This window comes from Sturnus vulgaris, chromosome 29 (genome assembly GCF_052056855.1).
Source record: "Sturnus vulgaris isolate bStuVul1 chromosome 29, bStuVul1.hap1, whole genome shotgun sequence".
Lineage (NCBI taxonomy): Eukaryota > Metazoa > Chordata > Aves > Passeriformes > Sturnidae > Sturnus > Sturnus vulgaris.
This window is the reverse complement of record NC_142271.1, coordinates 3276732-3298220: the sequence shown is the minus strand read 5'-3', so window position 1 is coordinate 3298220 and position 21489 is coordinate 3276732. Positions and strand designations below refer to the sequence as shown.

The following is a 21489-nucleotide window of genomic DNA, read 5'->3' as shown; positions in this document are numbered from 1 at the left end:
TCCTGAGCTCCAGCTTTTCCCCTCCTTTGAAGTTCTTGAACAAACTTTGCATTTTACTCTAAAGCACTGACCTGAAGATTTCCAGGGAAGTGTTTTATCATGGGGACACCACGCTCCAGTGGGGACAGATGCCCCAGGCTCCAGTCTCCAGCCCTGCCCACTGTACCACTGACCCTGGTTTTCCTTGTTTCATAACTTCAGCTGAAAGAAACATTTGTGTTAATTGCTGCTGGTGTTTCATGTATTCACCCTCAAGCACTTTGAGCTCAGCTTCCAAACACGGCTCAGTTTAATGTGTAAAACCACGGGACGCTGGCACTGCCCAGGTTACAGCCCAAGCAAAGGCAGCACAGGTGCAATGTTACAACTGCTCTAGACTGCACACAAGGCTTTCTGGCACTTGTTCTAACCATTAATTGCCGTGTTAAATCCAGCAATAAATTATTTGGGCAACCACACTGCAAGAGCCCACTGCCAGGAACAAACCAGAGCTGAGTGCTACTCAGTCCCCTTCATGCTTCAGGACTGCAGAGCTGGATCAGGCAAGGCACTCCCACACGCTCTGAGTGGGGGTTTTTGGTGTCTCTCTGACCTTCTGGATGTAGTTTAAGCCATCATCCTGTGAACAATGTTGTCAGAGCTGGAGGTGCACTGCATGTGTGTATCCTCCTGGTGCACAGGATGGTGTGTGGCGTGCAGGATGCCTCAGGATAAGCCTCTGATCCTTTGCAAATTGGATTTTGTGGCTCACTTGCCTGTCCTCTTGGATAAAGTTTCCCCTTAGCTGCCTGTCCTCTAGCAGAGCTCGGGTCTGTCTCAGGACTGCAAAGCCTTTTATAATGCTCTGCAGATCAGGAGTACTTGGAAAGGACAGGGACAGACTTTCCATTTCCCACTGAAACATGCTCCAGAGTGAGCCTGCTGCTGCTTCATTCCCTTCTGGAGTTCCACTCAGATTCACAAGATTGCTGTTGGTTGGGTTTGGTCCTTTCCTGCTGTGTGGCACTGAGGTGCTCCTGGCTAGCAGCCCCCCAGTGATGGCTGCTGTTTTAGAAAGCCTCTGAGCCACATGAGTCGTTGTGATTTCATGCTGGGGAGGAAATGGATTGCTCAGAGAAGGCCAGCTTCAAACAGAGCCACAGCTGGCTGATTTTAAACCATTTCAGCTGGGAATCAGAGGGTGCTGTCAAGTTTTACCCCCAAAGAAAATAAAGCAGGAGAATGCACCATGTTGGCACAAGTGAGATTGTCAGGGCTAATAAGCCCCGTGTAATTGCTAAAAGGATGGTGTATAGAACAGGCCAGCACACAGATGATGGGTTGTACTGGAGAGGGCCATTGTCAGGAACGTTGAATAATTCCAGTTTGCTTATAAGGATGTACTGGTTTGAGTTTCATGCCTGTTTCTGGGAGAGGGTGGTGGCCCTGGTGCGGGACAGCAGACACCACACTCCTTTCACAGCGAGCTCGGGAGTAGCACTGGCCTCTTACTTGTGCCATTCTGTGCTGATGTGAGCAGGACACCCTGCAGGGGCTGGGGAAGGGTAATCCTTGCCAGGGTTAATACTTAAATCTGTGCTGCTTGACTTTTGAGCAAGGGAGGGAAGTTAATGCTCTCAGAAGTGCTGGGAGACCACCTACTCTTTGGTACAGACTGCCAACAGCTGACAGATGGAAGTGATTTTAGGACAGTGAGAAGTTCGTGTGGAATCACAGGGGTGACCAAGAGCAGACTCTGTATCCCACAGTCTTTGACTTACACCCACCCCTTGTGACTCTTGCTGTGGGGAAGGACAATTTCCCAGAGCCATCAGAATTCTTCTGTGGGGTGTGAATTAGCAGTGGGTCAGTGGTTTGCTGTCTCTTGTGGTTCAGTCTAATAGACACATGTTCCTCTGAAGATGCTTTTTGGCAAGCCTGTGTATGGCTGAAGGATGTGTGGCAGTGGGAGCTCTGACTGGAAAGCAGGAGGCTGAGGTGAAGCAGGGGAATGATTCCATGTGCTGGCACACTGACCCCTCTGCTCTGTGTGCCTGCCCCTGACCACAGCTGTCAGACACCCACCTTGGTGTGAGAGCTGTGTGGCCCTGCCCTCTGTCCCTGTTTGGTTTTGCCTAAGTGTTCCCTGTCTGGTTTTTGTCTTGCAGCATCTGGAGGGGGCCAAACGTGAACTGCGTTGACAGCACTGGATACACCCCGCTGCACCACGCTGCTTTGAATGGCCACAAGTGAGTCCTGCTCCCATGCCTGGGGTCGCAGGGGGTGGATGCTTTGTGCTTCCCTGGCCACCGATGTGTGGTTCACTCACCAGCTGAGGCACTGGTGCAGCACTACTCCATCTTCAGGGGAAGTGGAGAATGTCACTGCTTTGTGATACGTGATCTTACATCTCCAAACGCTGAGGTTTTCAACCACCTTTTTATTTCTATGCAATTTGGATGAGCACCGAGTGAAAGGGGCTCCCCTGGTGACAAGCCCTACAATCTTTCTGGTGTCGGGTGATCTGGGCCTGCACCACTTTCCAGTTGTCTTGTGTGCATATCACATTTTTAAATAACTTTAGTGTGATAGATCTTGTGTTGCTCATTGCTGTCTGAGATACTGAGAAATCAAATAGAATTAAAATCTTTATTCACCCTCGTTGTGCTGGTGCAATTCACTTTGCAGCAGAGGCTTGTGGCTGCCTTCAGCCCTTGTTCATGGAGATAATGTGCATCTTCCCTGAGCTCATCTCAGCAATATTAATTTCTTTTTTTTTTTTTTCATTTCCTTTGGCAGCATTTAATAGGAACACTTGAAAACCACATTTCAAGTGTCTCTCTGAAACACTCCTGTTCAGATTAACTTCTTGTTCAGTACTTGCTGCAGAATGTGAGCTGTGGAGGAAGGACTGAATGTCTCACTGAAGTTCCTGTCTCTTGCAGGGATGTTGTGGAAGTTCTGCTGAGGAACGACGCGCTCACCAACGTGGCAGATTGTAAGGGCTGTTACCCCCTGCACTTGGCAGCCTGGAAGGGAGATGCTGACATAGTGAAGCTCCTCATCCACCAAGGCCCTTCACACACCAAAGTGAATGAGCAGGTCTGCCTGATTTTCTCTAATGTGTCATTGAATCACTTCCCTGGCATGGAGAGAGACTCCTTCAGCTGACTCCTGACCCTTCCCAAACCAGTAGCAATGGTTGTAAGGTTCTACTCGCTGGTGGGATAAGAGGGGCACTGCCTAAAGCAAAACATTCAGTTCTGAGTTAGTGGTAGGATGAAAAGGTATTTAAGTTTTATAGAGAGACACATAAATATGAGAATTGCTCAATTCTTAGGAAGTGATCTCCTGCTTCTGGGCTTCTAAAACTAACCCACAGTTTTCCTTTCAGCTGCTGGATAGCTGAGCAGGTTTCTAGTTTTGCAAAGGATCCATTGGCTCCCTCCTTTGGGAACTAATCCAAGCAGCTTTGTTCAGTCTCTTTGGCCGTGCTCTCTTAGCTGCTCTCCTGGCTTGTCTCTGGCACTTACTCCAGTTCACTAATTCGTAAATTCTAAGACAATTGTAACACTACTTGCCCCCAGATAAATCCCTAGCTTAATCTTAAAGAATTATTTTTGCAATCAGGCAAGGAAAAAAAGCCTCTTGGATTTGTTCCTTTTGTCAAGCTGATGGTTTTGGTCTGGAGTGCAGAGGAGTACAAGACAGCTGTGTCCACTGCAGAGGGCTGGGTCCTGTGGAACTGCCCCGTGGGCATTAGAGATATCTTAAATTCCAGGGAACTTCTGAAATGCTACTGCTGGAAGGCCCAAATATTCCTGTTGTTGCAGAATTTTGTTTACAGGAGCTGGTTTCAGGAGTGAGGCCAGCTGAGTGCTGGCACTAACTGCCCCTCCCTGGGTGAGTCTAGCAGACAAAGAGAGACAGGCCCAAATCAGGTATAGCTGCAGTGGGCTGTGGTTGTCCTGTCCCTAAGGCAGGAACATCTGTTGTCCCTGTGAATGAATTCCCAAACCACTCAGGTGTTGTCTCAGGAGGAAAGGAATAAGCCAAAATAGCTTTGCCTACCTTGGTGCCAGTGGGCTGAACCTGGACATTCATTCCAGAGGTAATTCCCAGGTAGGTCAGACACTCCTGGCCTGAGTTCAGCTCACAGTCAGGGTGAGCAGCTGGGGAGTCCCTGCTGTTGATTTGCTCCATGGTAGCTTTTCAGAAGCTGGGGAGCAAACTCCTTTCAGAGGCAGGTTTAGGAGTCCCAGTCCTTCTTTGTAGGGACCCAAGTGCCACACTGAGGTTTCCCAGGACGGGTTACTCAATGCACCAGGCTGCCCCAGGGATAAATGCTGCTAAAACAGCATGGAATGAAAAATCTGGTTGTAGTGCAACTCTCTGTCATTCCTCCAGTGAGCAGGAATAATGAGGAATGTGTGTTCTGATGTCTCTGGTGACAGTTTTCCAGTTTGGGGCTGTGGTTAATCATGTCTCCAGGCACAGCTGCAGGCACTCAGTCTGAGGCTTGAGTGCAGGTAACCCTTTTCAGTCCATCTGACAAGAATGGAGTGAGAGCCTGTAGTGTAAATGTTCTGCTCTGGGTAGGGCAGCTAGAGGGGCGATCTTTACAAAAGATCCAGAGTTTAGTATGATGCTTGCAGATAATGTTTCATTAATGTCTGTTTAGTAGGAACCCTGTTAAATGAAAGGAGTGAGGAGCCTGTGCTTGGAGCCTGGTCCAGGTTACAGCAATCCCAGCTGGAATGGCTTTTGCTGGCCATGGCTCTGACTGGAACAAGATGCTGTGTCCTGGCCTTCCACCCCTTGGAGTCACCCATTGCTTTGTTGCTGTATCTCACCCATTTCATTATCACATTTTTTTTCTTTTTCCTCTTCCTTTTTGTAGAATGCTCTTGAGATCAAAGAACTCAAAAAGTACGGCCCCTTTGACCCATATATCAATGCCAAGGTGTGTACTTTGCTGTCAGCATTTCACTGCATCATCACTCCAAGCTGCACTCGCGTGCTTCCAGGTGCAATAATACCTGTTCACTTTGCAGCTGCTTGGGGGAAAGGAAAATGGGACCATTGATTTACTGTGGGTTTCTCTCTTCAAAGCAGTTATAGAAACATAATTAAAGGAAAGCTTTTCCTTACTTCCCTGGGGGCTCCTTCCTTGCTTAGCCTTGTAGGACTCGCAGTGATGGTCAGTTTGCTTGATTGGGCTGGATGACTTCCCAAAGGTAAAGTTACTTCAATTAAATGTTCTAGGTTTTGTTTCATGTGCTGATGTTGCTGATAAATGCAAAGAGAAGGAATTTTTTTTCCCTGCTTAACCATGGTTGCATTTTCTCTGTGGGCTGTTTGGAGTGAATTTTGATGCCTTTTCTCCTACCAAATGCATAATGCTGTGTGTGTTGTTTGAATGGACAGTTAATTCCTGTGGTGGTGGTGGTGGGGAGAAGGGATGGCAGAGATGTTCCTGCCTCCCTTCCCCAGTCTACTATGTCCTGCTTATTACATCAGTCTCTCTTTTGATGTTCAGTCTGTGGTGTCATTTGACCCTTTAGCCCTGGTCTCCTGTTCCTGTTTTCTGGCCTGTTTTGCTCCTCTCTTGTTTTTAGTTGTTTTGAGCTACAAAGGACACAACATCAGATTGTGCAATGTGCTGAGACTGAGCTGTTGAAGAAGTAGATCAAATTCCTGGTGGTGGTTTCTCAGACACCATTTTTCAGTTTTATTTCTAGTCAATCTGCAAGCCAGGGGTGGCAAACAATCTATGGCTCTGTCCTGAGACACCTCTGCCATGAGCCACCATGCCACAGCTGCTTCCAGCCAGTTATTTTGGATCCGGCCATCCATGGCAGATTTTTATCTGTAGAGTTTTCCTCTGCTTGGTCTGCAGGACCTTAGAAACACACATCCAGAGCTCCTGTGCTTGCTGGGAGTTAGGTGTGGTTTTGCAGAGGCCTGTTTCAGGGTCACCAGTGCCCACCCTCTGAGCACAAATGCGTTCCCATGAAGCTCATCCAAATCAGGGATTTTTGCAAAAACTCAGTTGGAAATTTGATGCCTTTGTCTCCTGTGAAAACATCATAGTTGAGCAGTTCAGTTGCCTGAAACAAGCTTCCTAAAACATTATCAATAACCAAGTAAAATATGACACACCCCAGTATTGGGATGTTGAATGAAGAAGGAATGTAAAGAGGGAATATCCAGGGAGTTCCTTTTTTTGTGAATTTTTGTTTACACAGTCTGCTAATTTGGGTTTTATACTGTGGAGAATGCATTTAAAGCCTCAGTTCAGTGTTCATAATGGTTGAGGTGCTCTGTAGAGCAAGACAAGATTTTGGGAATCTTTGCTTTGGTTTTAAAGAGAGGGAGATGATTTGTACACAGTTGTTGGATTCATCACAAGTTCTGAGCAGGTTTGCTCCAGTTCCTGGCCAGGTTTGATGAAGAGCATGTGGAGCTGTACCTCTCACACAGACTCTGGTGTTTTCTCAGCAGCAGCCAAAGAGCAGGTTGTCAGTAGGGCAGGACTCTGGACATTCAGACACCAACAAAAATCCTGCCAAGGAATCTCAGAAGTAGGGTGGGTGGGACTGAAAGGCTGTGCAGCCACTTGGAGCAGGATCAAGTCTCCTTACACCATTCCTGACCAGGGTTTGCCCACCAATTTCTCAAAAACCGCAGAGAGGCACAGCTCTGTGGCCTTTCTTTGGCAGTTTATTCAACCCTTGAGCTCTTTGCAGGTCAGAAAACCTTCCCTTATTTAAACCCAGTCTCCCTCTGCTCAGTCAGGGCCGTGTCACTGTGTTGGGAGCAGGGGTTGCAGAATGGACACAGCACTTGAAGGGGCTGTGGATTCTCCAATTGAGCATGGGATGAGGAACAGCAGGGCTGTGTGTGGTGAGTGATTTCACGTTATCAGGGCTTGAAACCTGTGCTGGAGCCCTAAAGAAAGCAGAGCCATCCCTGCTCATGTCCTGTTTGTGCTCTGCCAACAGATATTGCTCCCAGACCCTCTATTCCAGCTGAGAGCTGGGGGGATGTAAGGATTTCTGCAAGAATGCAGCCCCTAGGCCCTCTTGAGTGCTCTATTTTTCTAAGTAGTTCTGAAATTTGAAGCCATGTGCCTTCTGGCTGCTGAAATGGAATTTTCCTTTTCCATCTCTGATACATCTGTAGGTCTGAGCACTCCTGCTCACTGCTCTGGTTTGTGCCTGGAGAGGTGACGCAGGAAGGGAGCAAACTCTTGCCTGGAAGAGCTGTAGTATTTTTGGCTCCTCAAAACTCTCCCAAAATGGAGGCAATAAAGACTCAGGCAGTAGTGGGAGTTACCACTGCACGATCTGGAATTGGAAGAGACTTGCTGTGATGATTCAGGGGAGTTTTACTGCCTGGTGATCTCTGCTGCAGGAGGAAAGTCTGGGGATTTTGCCTCGAGCATTGGAGCCCCAATCTACTTAGGGAAAATTGGACTGAATTGCCGGGAAGATGAGGGAAGTCTCTAACAATTAGATTTTTAAACAATGTTGTGTTCCCGTTTTTGAGCCCTCAGGCAGGTGCTTGGAGCTGCTGCATGCTTTAAAGCCCCCACAGGGTTACTTACCCTATGTTAGGGAGAAAGGAGAGGGGGACAGTCCTAGCCAAGGAACTCCTCAGTGGCCAGGGCTGGCATGGCAGCGTGTGCCCCCACAGCTCTGGGGCAGGGAGCTGCTGCTCAGAGGGGCTGGGGTCATCCAGTCTTTCCACAAAGCCTGGCAGCAAGGATTCCTCATGCCACAGGGCAGGCTGAGAGCCTGGGCCGAGGTGGGCTCCCTGATCCTGCACTCCCAACCCTGGCAAATGGGAATACTGGGATTTGCCAGCCCTGTAAATGCCCGAGAGCAGCAGTGTGAGCTGACAGGCAGGTGCAAGCTCTGATGTTCTCTACTCTGTCCCCTCTCACTCCGTTTGTATATTTTTTGTGCAGACTTCTGTATCCTGCAGTACCCTCTGTCCACATGTATGTGCCTCCCTCGGGATAGAGCCTGTTTGCCTTGGACCTTCTGATGCTTTGCCCCCGTTTGCCTCCTCTCCCTGCATGTGCCTGATTCTGCCTCCTTCCCTTCACTGCTGCACAAACTGCACCTGGGGAGCCTCCCCCAGCTCCTGCTCCTCTCCTGCTTTGCCTGTGGCTGAGAAGTGATGCAAAAGCCAGATACAAACAACTGGGGGATTGACAGGACTTCTGAACACCTGACAGGACTGACTAAACACCTCAGCTGGATCTGAGTGCTCGTACAGCCCTGCATATTTGTGATATGGTGCAAAATCCTGAGCAGTGTCCCAAGGCGTGCCTGTGCTCTCACAGCAGGCAGGCAGGGATCAAATTCCCTTCTGCAGTGGTGCTGCTGCCTCCAGCAGGACAAGAACATTCTGTTTATTTTATTGGAAATGTTGTTAAATTGACAAATTGAACCACGATGCTTTCAGTTGAAGAGTGTAACTGTTTATATTAAATGTTTTTGGGGTTATATTGTCAGGTAGTTGTTTTTAAAGTGCTTAAACCAGAATCCCTCTGTGGGTGACACACAGTAGTAAAACTAGAAACTTGAGAGGACCTTAATTTGAGAAAAGACTCTATTAGATTAGACCATGTTCCTATTTTGCACCTACACATGTGGGGCGTTGTACTGCTCGTCTTTGGGCTTTGCATTGCTGGTTCTTAGCCTGGCTGCTGCTGCATGCTCTGGTTTGGGTCTGGCTTCCAGCTGTCACTGAGACATTGCTTCCCTCAGCTGACCTGAGCCCTGGCTTGTTCCTGTGGTGGTGGAATTGCACAGCTCTCTGGTTCACAAACTGCATGGACTGGGTGCTCCCTTTCTCTAAGCAGCCAGAATTGCAGAGGTGGAATGACTGTTATAACCAGGATAAGTAGGATTTGAAACAATTGAAGTTTAAATCTGAAATGATGACGATGAAGCTCCAGCAAATAGAATTCACACAACAGGTTGCCAGCCTTTTATTTTTGTGGCACCCTGAAGTCTGGGATGCTGCCAAGATACCAGACTGCCTTCTGCAGGTGGGAATCTGGATACAGCTCTACATCCCTTAAACTTTAGCATAGCCCCTGGATTCTGACCCTAGTGCTTGGAAAGTCCCTCTTTCCCACAGCTGAAGTGTGTTATTCTGGACATCCCCGAAGCTGTGTCTGGGCCAATCAATGAGCTTGTGAGGGGATGCTAAACACCCAGGGAGACGGTGAAACATTGCTCAGGCTGGTTCAGACTGGGCTCTCTGCTTCCCCACTGCTTTCTTTTTTTTTTTTTTTTTTTTGGTCTTGTTTTTGCATTGAAACTTGAATGCTGGAGCGAGGCTGACCCGGTGCCGCTTGTGCCCCGCAGAACAACGACAACGAGACAGCGCTGCACTGCGCGGCCCAGCACGGCCACACCGAGGTGGTGAAGGTGCTGCTGGAGGAGCTCACCGACCCCACCATGCGAAACAACAAGTTCGAGACACCCCTGGACCTGGCTGCTCTCTACGGGAGGCTGGAAGTGGTCAAGATGCTCTTGAACGCCCACCCCAACCTGCTCAGCTGCAACACTAAGAAACACACTCCGCTGCATCTGGCAGCCAGGAACGGTCACAAGGCAGTGGTCCACGTCCTCCTGGATGCTGGCATGGACAGCAACTACCAGGTATCCGGTGTAGTGGGGCTGGGCTGGGATTGGAGAGCTCCACATAGACTCCTCGCAGAGGGAGCACTCACAGAAGCTGAGGAGAGCTGTGTGTTCTGCTGGGCTGTGTGTGCAGCTCGGGGTTGCTGGGGGAGGCTGCCCGGAGGGATTTGGGTGCTGTGCATGGCTCACGCCTGTGCAGGGGCTGGGCAAAGCCCCAGACACGGAGTGAGGGACAGAAACACTCTGTAGCTGAAGCTGTTCTGCCCTGCAGCGCTCTGAGCTCTTGATAGGCAAACATGTCTCTTCCTATCAAGCCACTTGTGAATGTGCTGTTTTCACAGCAATGGCTTGTATGTGGGTCTTGTTTTTCCTTGTCAGGACATGACCTCTTGCCAAGCTGCAGAAGGCCCTTGGTTGGTGTCTCTGATGGAACCGTCCCCATTTTTCCATCCCACATCCTCAGCATTGTAATAACACTGACAGTCCATCCTGAGCTGTAGGTAGTGCTGCCCACACCTCGTGTACAGCCGTGTATTTATTGCTTCTGTAACCCTCTAAGCCATGCCTCCCTCACCATTCCCTGCTGTCTGGCTTCATGCTATGTTTCCATTTAATTTGCAGACTGAGAAAGGCAGTGCTTTGCACGAAGCTGCTTTGTTTGGCAAGACAGATGTGGTACAAATATTGCTGGCTGCAGGTGAGAGAATGTTCCCCCTTTGAAGCACTAATGTGGTGATCCCTTCACCCAGAGCTTGAGGAAATCCCTTTCTAGTGCAGCAGGTTTCTCCATCCAGCTGTCAGAGCTCCTCAGAGCAGGATGTAGGAGAGATTGGCTCTTGGAGTTTGGCTTTAGATTTGTCTCTAGAGTGCCTTTTAGCTCCCCTCAGTGATGATCACTCATGTGACTTGAAATACACCAACCTGCACATAGTCAGACAATATTCTTGCTTTTACCCTCTGTACCCCTGTGGCCACAGGTATTGATGTGAACATAAAGGATAACAGAGGCCTGACTGCTCTGGACATTGTGAGGGAGCTTCCTTCCCAGAAAAGCCAGCACATAGCAGCTCTTATTGAAGGTGGGTAATGCAGCTCTGCCTCTGGGGAGGAGGGGAAAATTTGAGGTGATGATTGTGCTGGAGCAGATACAGGATGTGCTTTTCTAGACCTGGAAAGTGCTGAAAGCAAAGCAGCTTCAGGCTGTGCTGGAAGAACTAGTGCTGAAACGCTGGGGTGAGCTTCTCCAGACCAAATGTTTGGAGGAGAACTTGGGGGAATTTAGGAGGATTAGCCCTTTGCTGAGGGAGTGTGGCGTGACTTTTACAGTTTAAATGGGCTTAATTGAGCTTTGTTTAGCTCGATTTAGGAGTTAATTAAAATTAAGGATAGCCTAAATCTGCTTGCAGAATGCAAAGTAACAGCTTTAGAAATGGTTCTGTGTAACTCCCCTTTACGTGTCTGTGTAGGCAAATCGTTGTCCACAGATCTCACATCCTGCTCCTCGCCTCGTTGTGAGGCTTGGGCATGGAATTTGCAGATGAGATTTACAGAAAAGGCCTTGATTACTTGTATTTTATAAAGGAGCTTGGTCCATTGTGTCTGTCCAAATTCGGGAATGAAATGTGACATCTTGGCTAAATTCATACCTTGTAATTACACTGTCTGCATTTCCTCTCAGCTGTGGGGAGGATCAGAAGCATTTGGAGCTGGGGTGTGTTACTCATGCTGAGCATTTGGGAGCTTTGCAGGTTCAAAGCACTTCTCAGACTTTTAACTAAGCTGTGCCTGTGAGGCTGGAATGTTTGAGCTTCATTCTGAAACCGAAGACAAAGGTGGGCTTTAAATCCGAAGGTGTTGCAGATAAAGGCTGTTTTCCCCAGGAGGGAGCTGCTATTGGATGTTACATCAGCTGAATGTTTCTGGCTTTGCCTGTAGTAGGGGGCTGCAGCTGGAATTGATTTCTCTTGTTATTACTCTGTTCAGTGATGGAGTTTGTATCTACAACACGAATTTGCTGCATGGCTCTGTGTCCATGCAGCAGCTTTGCAGCTTTCTGATTAAAGACTCTGAAAGTTCAAAGGACCATCCCTACCCTTGTGCCTGTGATTAAAGAGGCAGCATGCTTCTATTTTGGGATCTGAGCTGCAAGTTTTAATAATGTTATTTTTTTTTGGACACTTAATAAGCTGACAGTTGGCCTTCCACCCACGAGGGAGGAAGTGCCATGCGCTGAAGGGGACAGAAAGCCAGAGTGACATGAGCTGACCCTGTCCCCCACCCCCCTTGCAGATTACACCGTTGGGAAGAAAAGTGCCAAAGCTGTGGAGAAATCTGCTCCAGCCCCGCTCGCTCCAGCCACCGATCCCTCGGGCCGGACATCTCAGGGTGGGCATCACCAGCATTCCTCTCCCTGGCAGCACCGAGGTCAGGAGATCCAGTGACAATCCCATCTCTCTCTTCCTCCCACAGGTGATGTGGACAAAGCTGTCACAGAGCTGATCATCGATTTTGATGTGAACCCTGAAGAGGAGAGCCCATATGAAGCTCTGTGCAATGCCACGTCCTGCCACTCTCTGGACAGCCTGGCCAGCGGGAGATCATCTGACCGGGAATCTGTGAATAAGGAGGCTGAGCCGAGTGGCCTCAAAGCAGCTGGAGTCAGGCCTGTATGTAGCTCACCCCTGCCTGCCCTAGAGCCACAGGGGGCTGACCTGCAGGGTCCGGTTTTGCAGCAGGCTGCCCAAGCTTGAGGAAATCTTTAAATCCTTCCCTGTCGTTGATGAGAGCAGGCAGGTGCCTCTCCTTCCCAGCCCTGTTCACAGGGATTGCCTAAAAGCAGCCACTTCTTCATTTCACCTCGTGTTGTATCCTTCTGTCTTCTGGCAGTGCACTGGTGCTAGTGAATCTTTGTCTGTCAGGAGATTACATTTTGCAGAAGGGCTGGCTTCTTGTCCTGAAAATAGTTCTGGAAACTTGTATGGAGCATTTTCTCATGTCTCACTGCTTTACCAAAGCTAAGGCTCTCAGGAAATTACCTGTAATAACCTGTTGGAGTCTAGTTGGCAATGGAAGGGGGGTTTTTTTTGTGTATTACTTGCAGAGCTCTGCAGAGGGTACTCCAGGCTTTACAAGGCAGTGCAGAGCTCCTGGAACTGTCCCCAGAGAAGTCTTCCTCACCTTCTGTCAGCTGCATCTGCTGCCCCGGTAGCGATCGGCAGGAAAGCTGCTGTGGGGTAGATGGGACACGGGCCCTGCAGTGCTGGGTCAGCTTCAGGCTCTGTGTTCTGGCTGGTTTTCCAAAGCCTGCTCTGTTGAGGCATTTTTGGACAAAAGGCAGAGCAGCAGTGAACAATTAAACTGCTGGGGGCACAGTAACCTTGGTTCCCTTCTGTGCAAAGAGGAGGTGCAGCCTTTGGCTTGTGCTGAGAGCAAGCAGAATAGAAATGAGACAAAAGCTTTGGATAATGGACGTTTTGGCCAGATCTCTCTGGTGTCCAGTACCAGGCAGTCGTGTTACTGATCAGATCTTGTCATTGTCCTGTGCTGATGGTGTCTGGTGTGAAATAAGCTCAGTTCTGTCACAACTAAGGAAAGACAAGAGCTGAACTGCAGTGAAAAGAGAGCGGGAAGAGGGACGTGCTGCAGTAGCTTGCTGGAGTTGGAGCAGTGCAGCTCTGCTGCTCCCTTTGCCATTAGATGGAGCTGTGGCCAGGCAGGAGGTGGCTCTGGCTTATTCTCAGCCTCGGGACCAGGCAGCAGCTCCAGCTGCTCAGTTGCAATCCTGGGATATGGGAGGAGAGCAGTGCAGCATAGTTTCTTGATCCCTAGAGTATTCCACTATAAAAGGTGCCTCTGGCATCAGTTTCATTAAGCCACAAGCCCTTTCTTCTGATCAGCTCATTGCTCACTTCCCTGTGTCATGCTGTGGAGATGCTGGTTTGGATCTGAGTGAGACCAGTGTCCTGAGAAAGAGGAGGAAAGGCAGCAGCCATTGCCCAGCTCTGTGCTGTTAGGGCTGAAATTCTCCTCCACCCAGATGAATTTGAAGAGGTCCTTGCTGCATCCACAGCAGTGGGGACATGGAGCTGGTGGGGGCAGAAGGGATGAGCTGACAGTGTCTGTCTCACCTGCAGAGGGAACGTCCTCCCCCACCAGCCAAGCCCCCGCCTGATGAAGAGGAGGAGCAGAATGTGGAGAAGAAGACAGGCCACAGTGCTCCCTGTGAGGTACATGGGGCTGGCTCTGGGGTGTTTCATGGGAGAGTGGTTTAAACATCAGTTTTAATAGTTTGGGAGGAGCCAAGGATGCTGTTACCTCCTATGCTCGTTGGGCTGTGAATGTGAAGAATTCAGCATTGCTGCTGTCCCTTACCATGGGAACTTCCTTTGTCCGGTTCTTCCAGGGCACCTCAGAGTTGACCTTCAGCCTTACTTTCCTATTCTTGGCTGAGAATTCCCTTAGGAAGAGATTTTTCTGACCCACGTTGTGATGTGGACCATTGCCCACTAGTAATGATCCCACCACAGGCATCTTCAGTTGGACTGAAACACAGAGGGGCTGTGAGTTCCTGCTTCCTCTGAGCTCCCAGCTGTGGAGGAGCTGCATGGGCTTGTGTGTCCCACTGACATGAGCAGGGATCAGGGACTTGAATTCATCTGAGGATCTGGCCCAGTAGTGCATGTGAGCTGCTTTCTGATGGAACTCAAGCTCTCCCATTTCATATTGTTGCTGCTAGGACTTCCTGTTGCTTGTCTTATTCACCTGCCTGTGAACCTCAGATGTAAGGACTCTGTGGGAGACATGGCTGTGGGAAACCACAAATGTGCCTTGGCAACTTCTGCTGACACCCAGGAAAACCTTCAAAGCAAATCCAAATGCTGTGGATTTCTGTGTTCTCCCAAAGGCAGTGGGTTGTGTGTGAAGCTCGTGGAGCGTGTGCCACCTCTGCTGTCAGAGCAGGCTCTGGTTCTGAAAGTGCTTTCTTTGAATGTGCTGATCTGCTGGAGTTCTGCAAGGCACAAATGAGATCTGTTTTCTGGAGAGTGTCAATTCCACACGAGGCACAGGTGAACATGGCCTGCTGTAAGAGAACGGCTGCAGAGAGGGAGTAAACTCTGAGCTGTGTATGAACAGGGAAACTGGGATGTGACACTGTGGACTGATCCCTGCCCTGCTGTTCAAATGCAGGGGATGGTGACCAGTCCTGTGCCTGGCTGTGGCAGAGCAGAGCTGGGCAGCAGGTCATGGAGTAATTGGGAAGCAGAACTTGTTTATGACAATAAACACGAGGGAGGGAAACGTGCCCTGATCATTCCTGCTGAGTCTTCTTGCCATGTTTAATTACCAAACACCCGCTGTGTTGTCCTGCCTTTAATGGCTTTGGAAGCACAATCCATTAAAGGGAATCTTGCTGGCAAATGGCAGAGTGACTCGCTGGGAGACTTTGATTTGTGACCAACTTCAGTGACGAAACTTACAGGCAGCATGTGGCTGCCTTGAAATGACCTTTTGGACACACTGATGAGGAGTTTGGGCCTGATCCTTTTACTTTGCTTGTTCCTCCTGGCCTGCTCTGCTTTTCTGACTCTTGCCCATTTTTTATCACCTCAGAGCATGCTCTCCCTGGGCCGGGCAGGTGTGCACATGCTCTGGGAATGCTGTAAACATTCTGCTGCAGCATCCCAATCTGCCACCCTCCAGCCCTGCTCTCCCATTGGAGCCAGGACACTTAGTCATTGAGTATTCTGGGGTTGGGCCAAACTCTAGTTTTCCAAAGTAGTCTTTTTATTCCTTGCCAAGCTGGGGCTATCAGTCAAAACAGATGAGCATAAACAAGAAACTTCACTTTCATCACGGAAAAGCGTTGGTACAAACAGGCAAAGGAGCTGATTGTTTGGAGGTGCTTGAGTGGTGCCTTTCACTATCTACAGAAACCTTCTGGGTTTGGAGCTGAGTAAGAGACTGCACTGTCAAATTAAACTTCAGTTCCAGTTGTTTACTGCTTGTCTCTGGAAGGGAAGTGCAGATCAAGGACAAGGCGCCACATTGGCTCCAGGAGTTTGGTCTGCAGCTCTGGGGAGGGAGAAAAGAGGAAGAGATGAGTTACCCTTGAAAAAATATTTCAAAGTCCTCTACTGTGGATTAAGTACACCTTACATCCTCACTGTTCACAGCATTTTATTTTTGGGCTTTGCTAGCAATGAACATTTATGCATGCAAACAACATGGCTGAAGAACTAAAAACTGCATTGAAAGAAAACTTTACTTGGTGGTGTTGCTCCTGGTCATAAAGCCCACAGAGCAAGCAGTGTTCTCCAGCAATGGTCTTCATTTTGAATTAATTAGAACCTGGAACACTATTTAGAGCTTGGAAGGATGAGAGATGGAGAAAATCAAGTGTCACCAGGCCTGTGAAAGTTCACAGAGTAGAAACTGGGAACTGTGTGCTGCTGGAGAGTTTCTGCCTTTGGTGCATTTAAAGAGGACAGCACAGGAATCATCATCCACAGGAGTGTCAGGAGACCACCAGAGCCTGGCTGAAGCTCCAGGCTGCTGCTGTGCTAACAGGCTGCTGCTGGGCAGGATTTTTCCAAGATCCCTGGCAAGAACCTCTTACCTGCTGTTCTGGTCTGATGGTTTTGTGCCACCATCTGGTCAGAATTTTTCTCTAATTTGCTCATTATGAGCTCCTTCACCTGGAAAGGAGCAGGTCTGCCTGGCAGCTCCTGCTCAAAGCAGGTAGAATAAATAAATATTTCCCATGCCGGGCAGGGCCCATTTCCTCCCATTGGGAAAGTCACTTTAAAAGCCAGCTGGGTTTGTGCAGAACAGCACATGGATGTCAGAATCCTGTCTATGCTGCCGACTCTTGGTTGCCTCTCCAAGACTCTTTTAAGCTTCCAGAGCTCCTGGCTGGGTTGCAGTCAGGTAGGCACCAGTTTGCCCTTGGAGCAGCTCTGGTGCTTTCACTTTGGGGAAAAGCAGGAGGTGCTCTGTGCTCTGCTGGCAAGGCAGTGGCAGGTCCAGCAGTCTGAGCAGTAGAAGCCCTCTCTGGGGGCATGTTTTGTTCAGACCTGTTGTTCCCTGTCCTGGCAGCAGGCAGGAATTGTTGCTTTTTGGTTTGAGTTTGTCCCACTGTAGTTGGGTATAGTCACACATGGGGTCCCAGAGTGGTTTGGGCTGGAAGGAACCTTAAAGATCATCCAGTCCTAAGCCCTCGTCATGGGCTGGGACACCTTCCTCTCAACCAGCCCCATCCAACCTGACCTTGAACACTTCCAGGGCATTCACAATTTTCTCTCACTCCATGCCCCTCCCCAGCTCCCTTGGAGCCTCTTAGGGTGCATTCCTGGGTCATGTTGAGCTCCTGGGACAGGACTGCATCAACCTGCCAGGATCTGGCCAGGAGATGGTGCTGAAAGGCAGCTGGCTGTGCCGGCAGGGTGCCCTGGTGGCCACTTTAGCCCCTTCAGCACTGGGCTGGCACACGAGGTTAAGCAGTGCCTGTCATCCTCGGCATTGATACAGACCAACATGTGTGAGTGTGCAGCAAGACTGGTCTGGATCCTGCACCAAAACCTCATCCTGCACATGGCTGGTGGCTTTCCAGAACAGCTCGAGGAGAATCTGCCAGGGTTACAAACCAGCTCTAAGTAGAGGCTTTGGAGGATTTAAATGAGCACAATCATTTCTGCACGTCCTGAAGTTAAACTGAGTTCATACAGTGCTGCCTGAGGACACTTTAGTTCTGAATATGCCATACATCCTGAGGTCAGAAATGCAGATCTGAGATGCCTGAGAAGGTGGCAGGATTTGGGCTTTTGTTCTTTTCAGCCCTGTCCTAATAGGGCCGGCAGCTAAAAAGTGAATGACGATGCAAATTCCAATAGCAACAACGAGCCTGAGATGGGATGAACAGGAATAACGGTCTCAGCTCTTTTCCCCCTCCAGGCTGTCTGCAGCCCTTGCACAGTTGGTCAGTGCTGGAAAGCTGTCAGCAGCCTGAAATACTAAAAATTAAAGGGGTTTAGGTGGGGTTTTCTTGAGGGGGTTCAAAAAACCCAAAGGGGAGTATTACATTTTGGCTCAGGCTCCGCAGTGGAGGTGTTACCTCTGCCAATTCTTTGCTTAACCCATGGTATAGAGACTGTGGGGTTTATGCTGGGACAAAGCATTGCTTTGCAGAGCACCACCACATTGTGCTGTTCTTCATTAGGCCTCTGCTGCCCGGGGGAAAAGCAGGGGAAGTGGAGCTGAGGAAGAGGAACACCCCTACGAGCTGTTGCTTACAGCAGAAACTAAAAAGCCGGTTGCAGTGGACAGGAAAACAAAAGGTGAGTGACCATCCAAAAAGCAGAGCTGTTTGCTTGCATGTGCTTCAGGAAAACACGGGGGCAGAGGGCAAGTGGAACAATGAAAGTCTCTGCTGGGTGGGGGCTGGAGGGTGATTGTTGTGTTTCCTGGTAATCTCTCTGTAAAGGAGAGCTCTGAGCGTTCCTGTACAGAGTGTACATGGAGGAAGGGCAGCTCCACTGTGGGACAGTTCAGAGATTGCAAGGATCTGCTCTGTGACCTCAGAAATGCCCAAATCTCATGCCTGGCCAAGCAAAGGCAGAGGGTGAGAGGCTGGAGGCTGTGCCTCTGCCAGGGAAGATGAGCAACACGAGCGTTCCAGTGAGCCGTGCTCTCCATCCAGCTGGCGCTGCAGGTTTCTGCTATCCTGCTGTAAAATCAACATCCTGCTCTGTGTTAGAGCTAATTTGAGATGGAAACTAACAGAGGAGGAAAACAAAAATGTGTAGAGCAAGAACAAGAACTGTGTGAGACCACAGGGTACACAGGTTGATACTGAGGCAGTTTCTCCTCCTCTGGAAGGACCTTAGAGCTTTACAAAGCATCTGGGAACACCTTATCTCTTGTGTTAGGCTGTTTTTGGCCTTCCTTCAACAATAACAACAAAAGATTTGTTTAGAGGGAAAAGATTTCCGCTTTTTTCAGAAGTCCTGAGCAGGAATTTGGGTGGATTTAGTTTGGATTCTCACACTGGAATCCCCCTCCCTCTGAGGATGGACAGGGCTAACAAGGACTTGAGGTGGTGCCTCATTGACTGCTTTGTCAGACCTGCAGCTTTTCTCCCCTCCTATCATTGATCCTGCTGCTCTCCTGGCTGCTCCAGGGTGGCACAAGAGGTCATTGTGTTCCCACCAGCACTTGCCAAAGCCCCTCACTGCCAGAGGCAAATTTTGGGAGCTTTTTAGGTTGGTGTTTTACAGTCTGGGCCAGGAACAGTCCTTGGGCAACAGCCTGAGCCAGGAACAGTCCTTGGGCAACAGCCTGAGCCAGGGCTTTCAGGCTTTCATCATGGGCAGCTATTGCTGGTTACTCAGGCACAAGCTATTCCAGCTGCTCCACTCCTTCCCCTGGCTGCTGTGTCCAGGCTTGATTGGTAAGAGTGGAGGTGTGTCCTAATTATGTGTCAGCTCAAAATAAAATCTCAGACTAATGTAGCTGCCTGTTCTTGATGCAGATCTCTTCCCCTGAGCACCTGAAGACAGAGGAGGCTGCAGGAAGACCTTTATGGATCCTTTTATGGATCCAGAGCAGAGTCCTATCTTTTAATGTACAGTTGGAAAGATCAAAGCTGTGACTTTACAGTTTGCACTCCATGGAAAGTGTTGGTAACAAGCCCGGAGCCCTTCCCACTGTTACAGTGGGAGAAATCCAAGGATGCAGTTGACTTTTTCCTCTTCTTCCCTGACTTTCCCATTCTTTAAATGCAGTCAGCACTGATGATGGGGGAAGAAGATAAATTTAAGGAGTGGCAGAATTAAGCAAGAGTCAAGGGAGAGATCGAAGCCTTGCTTGAGGTGTTGGAGAATTTTCCCACCTCGGGGTCAGAAGGATCCTGGAGCATCAAAAGCAGCAGCTCAATCCCAAGACATGGAACAGGCTGAAGCATGGCTTTGAACTGCTTCTTGGCTCTCAATCTGAGGGTCTGGCCTTCTGGATTAGTCCTGGAGCAGCCTTTGGTCAGGAGAGGAGGGCCTGGGTTCCTGTGGCTGTTGAAAGGGCGTTTCAGGGCAGTGGAAAGCTGAATTTCAGGCACGCGGGTTTAATGGTGCCTTTCATGTGTGATAGCTGCCTTTGTTCCTCTGGCTGCCAGTTGTCCTGTGTCCAGCCAGCAGATGAATGTGGCATTATCCTCTGGCTTTGGTGGCCTTTGTGTGTGTTAGAGCAGCTCGCTGTCACATGCTGGAGCACTGGGAGAAGTTGGCCTCATGTTTTGGGCAGAGATCTGAAGTGGTTTAAGCCAAATGCTCTCCCATCCACTTTGGTGTGCAGTCACATGTGTGAAGTCAGGGCACTCAGGCCCTGTAACAGGGTGTTAAAATAAGGCAAAAGAGGAGGAGTGTGTGTGGTGTGACCAGGAGGAAACTTTCCAGCTCCTGCTGCCTCCAGAGAGGACCTAATGGAGGGTGAAAAGCCTTGAGTTTTGGCCTGTTTGGCTTCTCAACAGTCACACCCAGGTGTTGTCAGCAGTGACCTGTTGCAGGTAGGACTGACTTGGTGCCTTCTGGTAGTTCTTACAAACTGGTACTTGTTGAGGTTGTTCTGTGCTGCTTCCGTAGGAGGTCCAGCTTGAAGTCCCCACTTTGTCTTTCCTCCTGTTAGAGATTTTCTTTGTGGTTGTACTGGTTCAACCAGCACAGTGTGACTGTGCTGCTAACCAGAGAGCTGGGATGAGCCAGCAGTGAAATCATAACACACTGCAGAGAGATTGAAAGAAGCCCTTTTCTGAGAGCCAGAACGTGTCTGCTGAAACTGCAGGGTGGACATCTCTGTGGGAGTTCTGTGGGGACACTTGGTTATTGCAGGCAAAGGTTTAGGGACAGCTCTTGGTTTGCTGAAGATGAAGGACAGTTCAAACAGTCTACGTGTCCTCACATGGTGTTATCACAGACAGAGGACAGACTCCTGTCCCATATCCCAGGCCCAAGCTTGTGTTTCTGCTGTCATGGTGTTGTGCAGAGTCACATTAATGATCTCTCTAAGCAGGGCAGTGCCTCATTGCCCGTTCTGAAGAGGGAATACAAAAGAGCACAATTCAGGTGGATAAACTCTGCCTGGAATGACTGAGCTTGGTGAGGTTAACACAGGGGTGTGCCATCCTCAGCTGGGTTCCACACAGAGTAGCTGGCTGTGGAGTGGGGCTGTGTTTTAGTTCTGTTGTAGGTGAAGGATATTTATGTACCCCTCAAGGCCAGCTTCTTCCTCTGTCCTTCTGTTTTACAGGAGGGAGATTTGCCTGCTCCTCACTTGACAAATTCTGGCGTAGTGTAACATGGGCAGCCTTTTCCACGTGCAAATCAGGCTGCTGTATGCCCTCTCTAATTTTAAGGTTGGGGAGCTTGAGCAGGCAGCAGCTGCAGGAACAGATTCATTCTCCTAATCCAGGGTTGTGAGACAAATCCTGCTGTTGATACACAGGGAACGAAATCCAGTGGAGGCAGGGCGGTTACAGCTTAGGGTGGAGTGTTTAGGGAAGTGCTTCCTATCTGGAGTCCTCAGGCTGCTGGCAGAGAAGTTCTTATTGGAATCCTCCCTGGGATGCAGACAGTCTGTACCCAGGAAGGGCTCCTGATCCCAGGAAAGGTTGGGAACAACCTCTCCTGTGGGTGAGACCTGCATCAGGCTGTGGCTGAAAAAGGCAGGATCTGTCAAATGATCTCTGCTGGGGTGTGAAATCAGTGAAGGGAGTGAAATCCATGAAGGGAGCTGGGCAGAAGTCCCTGTGCCAAGGACCCTTTCTGAGTGTAACTCAGGTGTAACTGGAGGAGGAGGAATC

The 21489-nt window shown here is 49.4% G+C and overlaps 1 protein-coding gene across 9 annotated transcripts in view; it reads left to right on the top strand.

Annotated features, from left to right (window-relative positions):
• Positions 1-21489, top strand: part of ANKS1A (ankyrin repeat and sterile alpha motif domain containing 1A) — a 77322-nt gene that overhangs the window by 15481 nt on the left and 40352 nt on the right. For 5 of the 9 annotated variants that reach the window (XR_015808767.1, XM_014872737.2, XM_014872736.2 and 2 more), the window contains exons 2-11: positions 2148-2228; positions 2925-3081; positions 4880-4942; positions 9366-9662; positions 10266-10341; positions 10622-10723; positions 11934-12029; positions 12114-12310; positions 13778-13870; positions 17860-17977. Coding sequence is in view for 8 of the 9 variants with exons in the window: in XM_014872737.2 (XP_014728223.2) it covers positions 2148-2228; positions 2925-3081; positions 4880-4942; positions 9366-9662; positions 10266-10341; positions 10622-10723; positions 11934-12029; positions 12114-12310; positions 13778-13870; positions 17860-17977 (1280 nt within the window). In the remaining variant the exon portion in view is untranslated. Of the gene's footprint in view, positions 1-2147; positions 2229-2924; positions 3082-4879; positions 4943-5065; positions 5217-9365; positions 9663-10265; positions 10342-10621; positions 10724-11933; positions 12030-12113; positions 12311-13777; positions 13871-17859; positions 17978-21489 lie in introns of those variants that run through there. The other 4 variants (XM_014872738.2, XM_088180514.1, XM_014872740.2 and 1 more) reach the window with 3 other exon arrangements.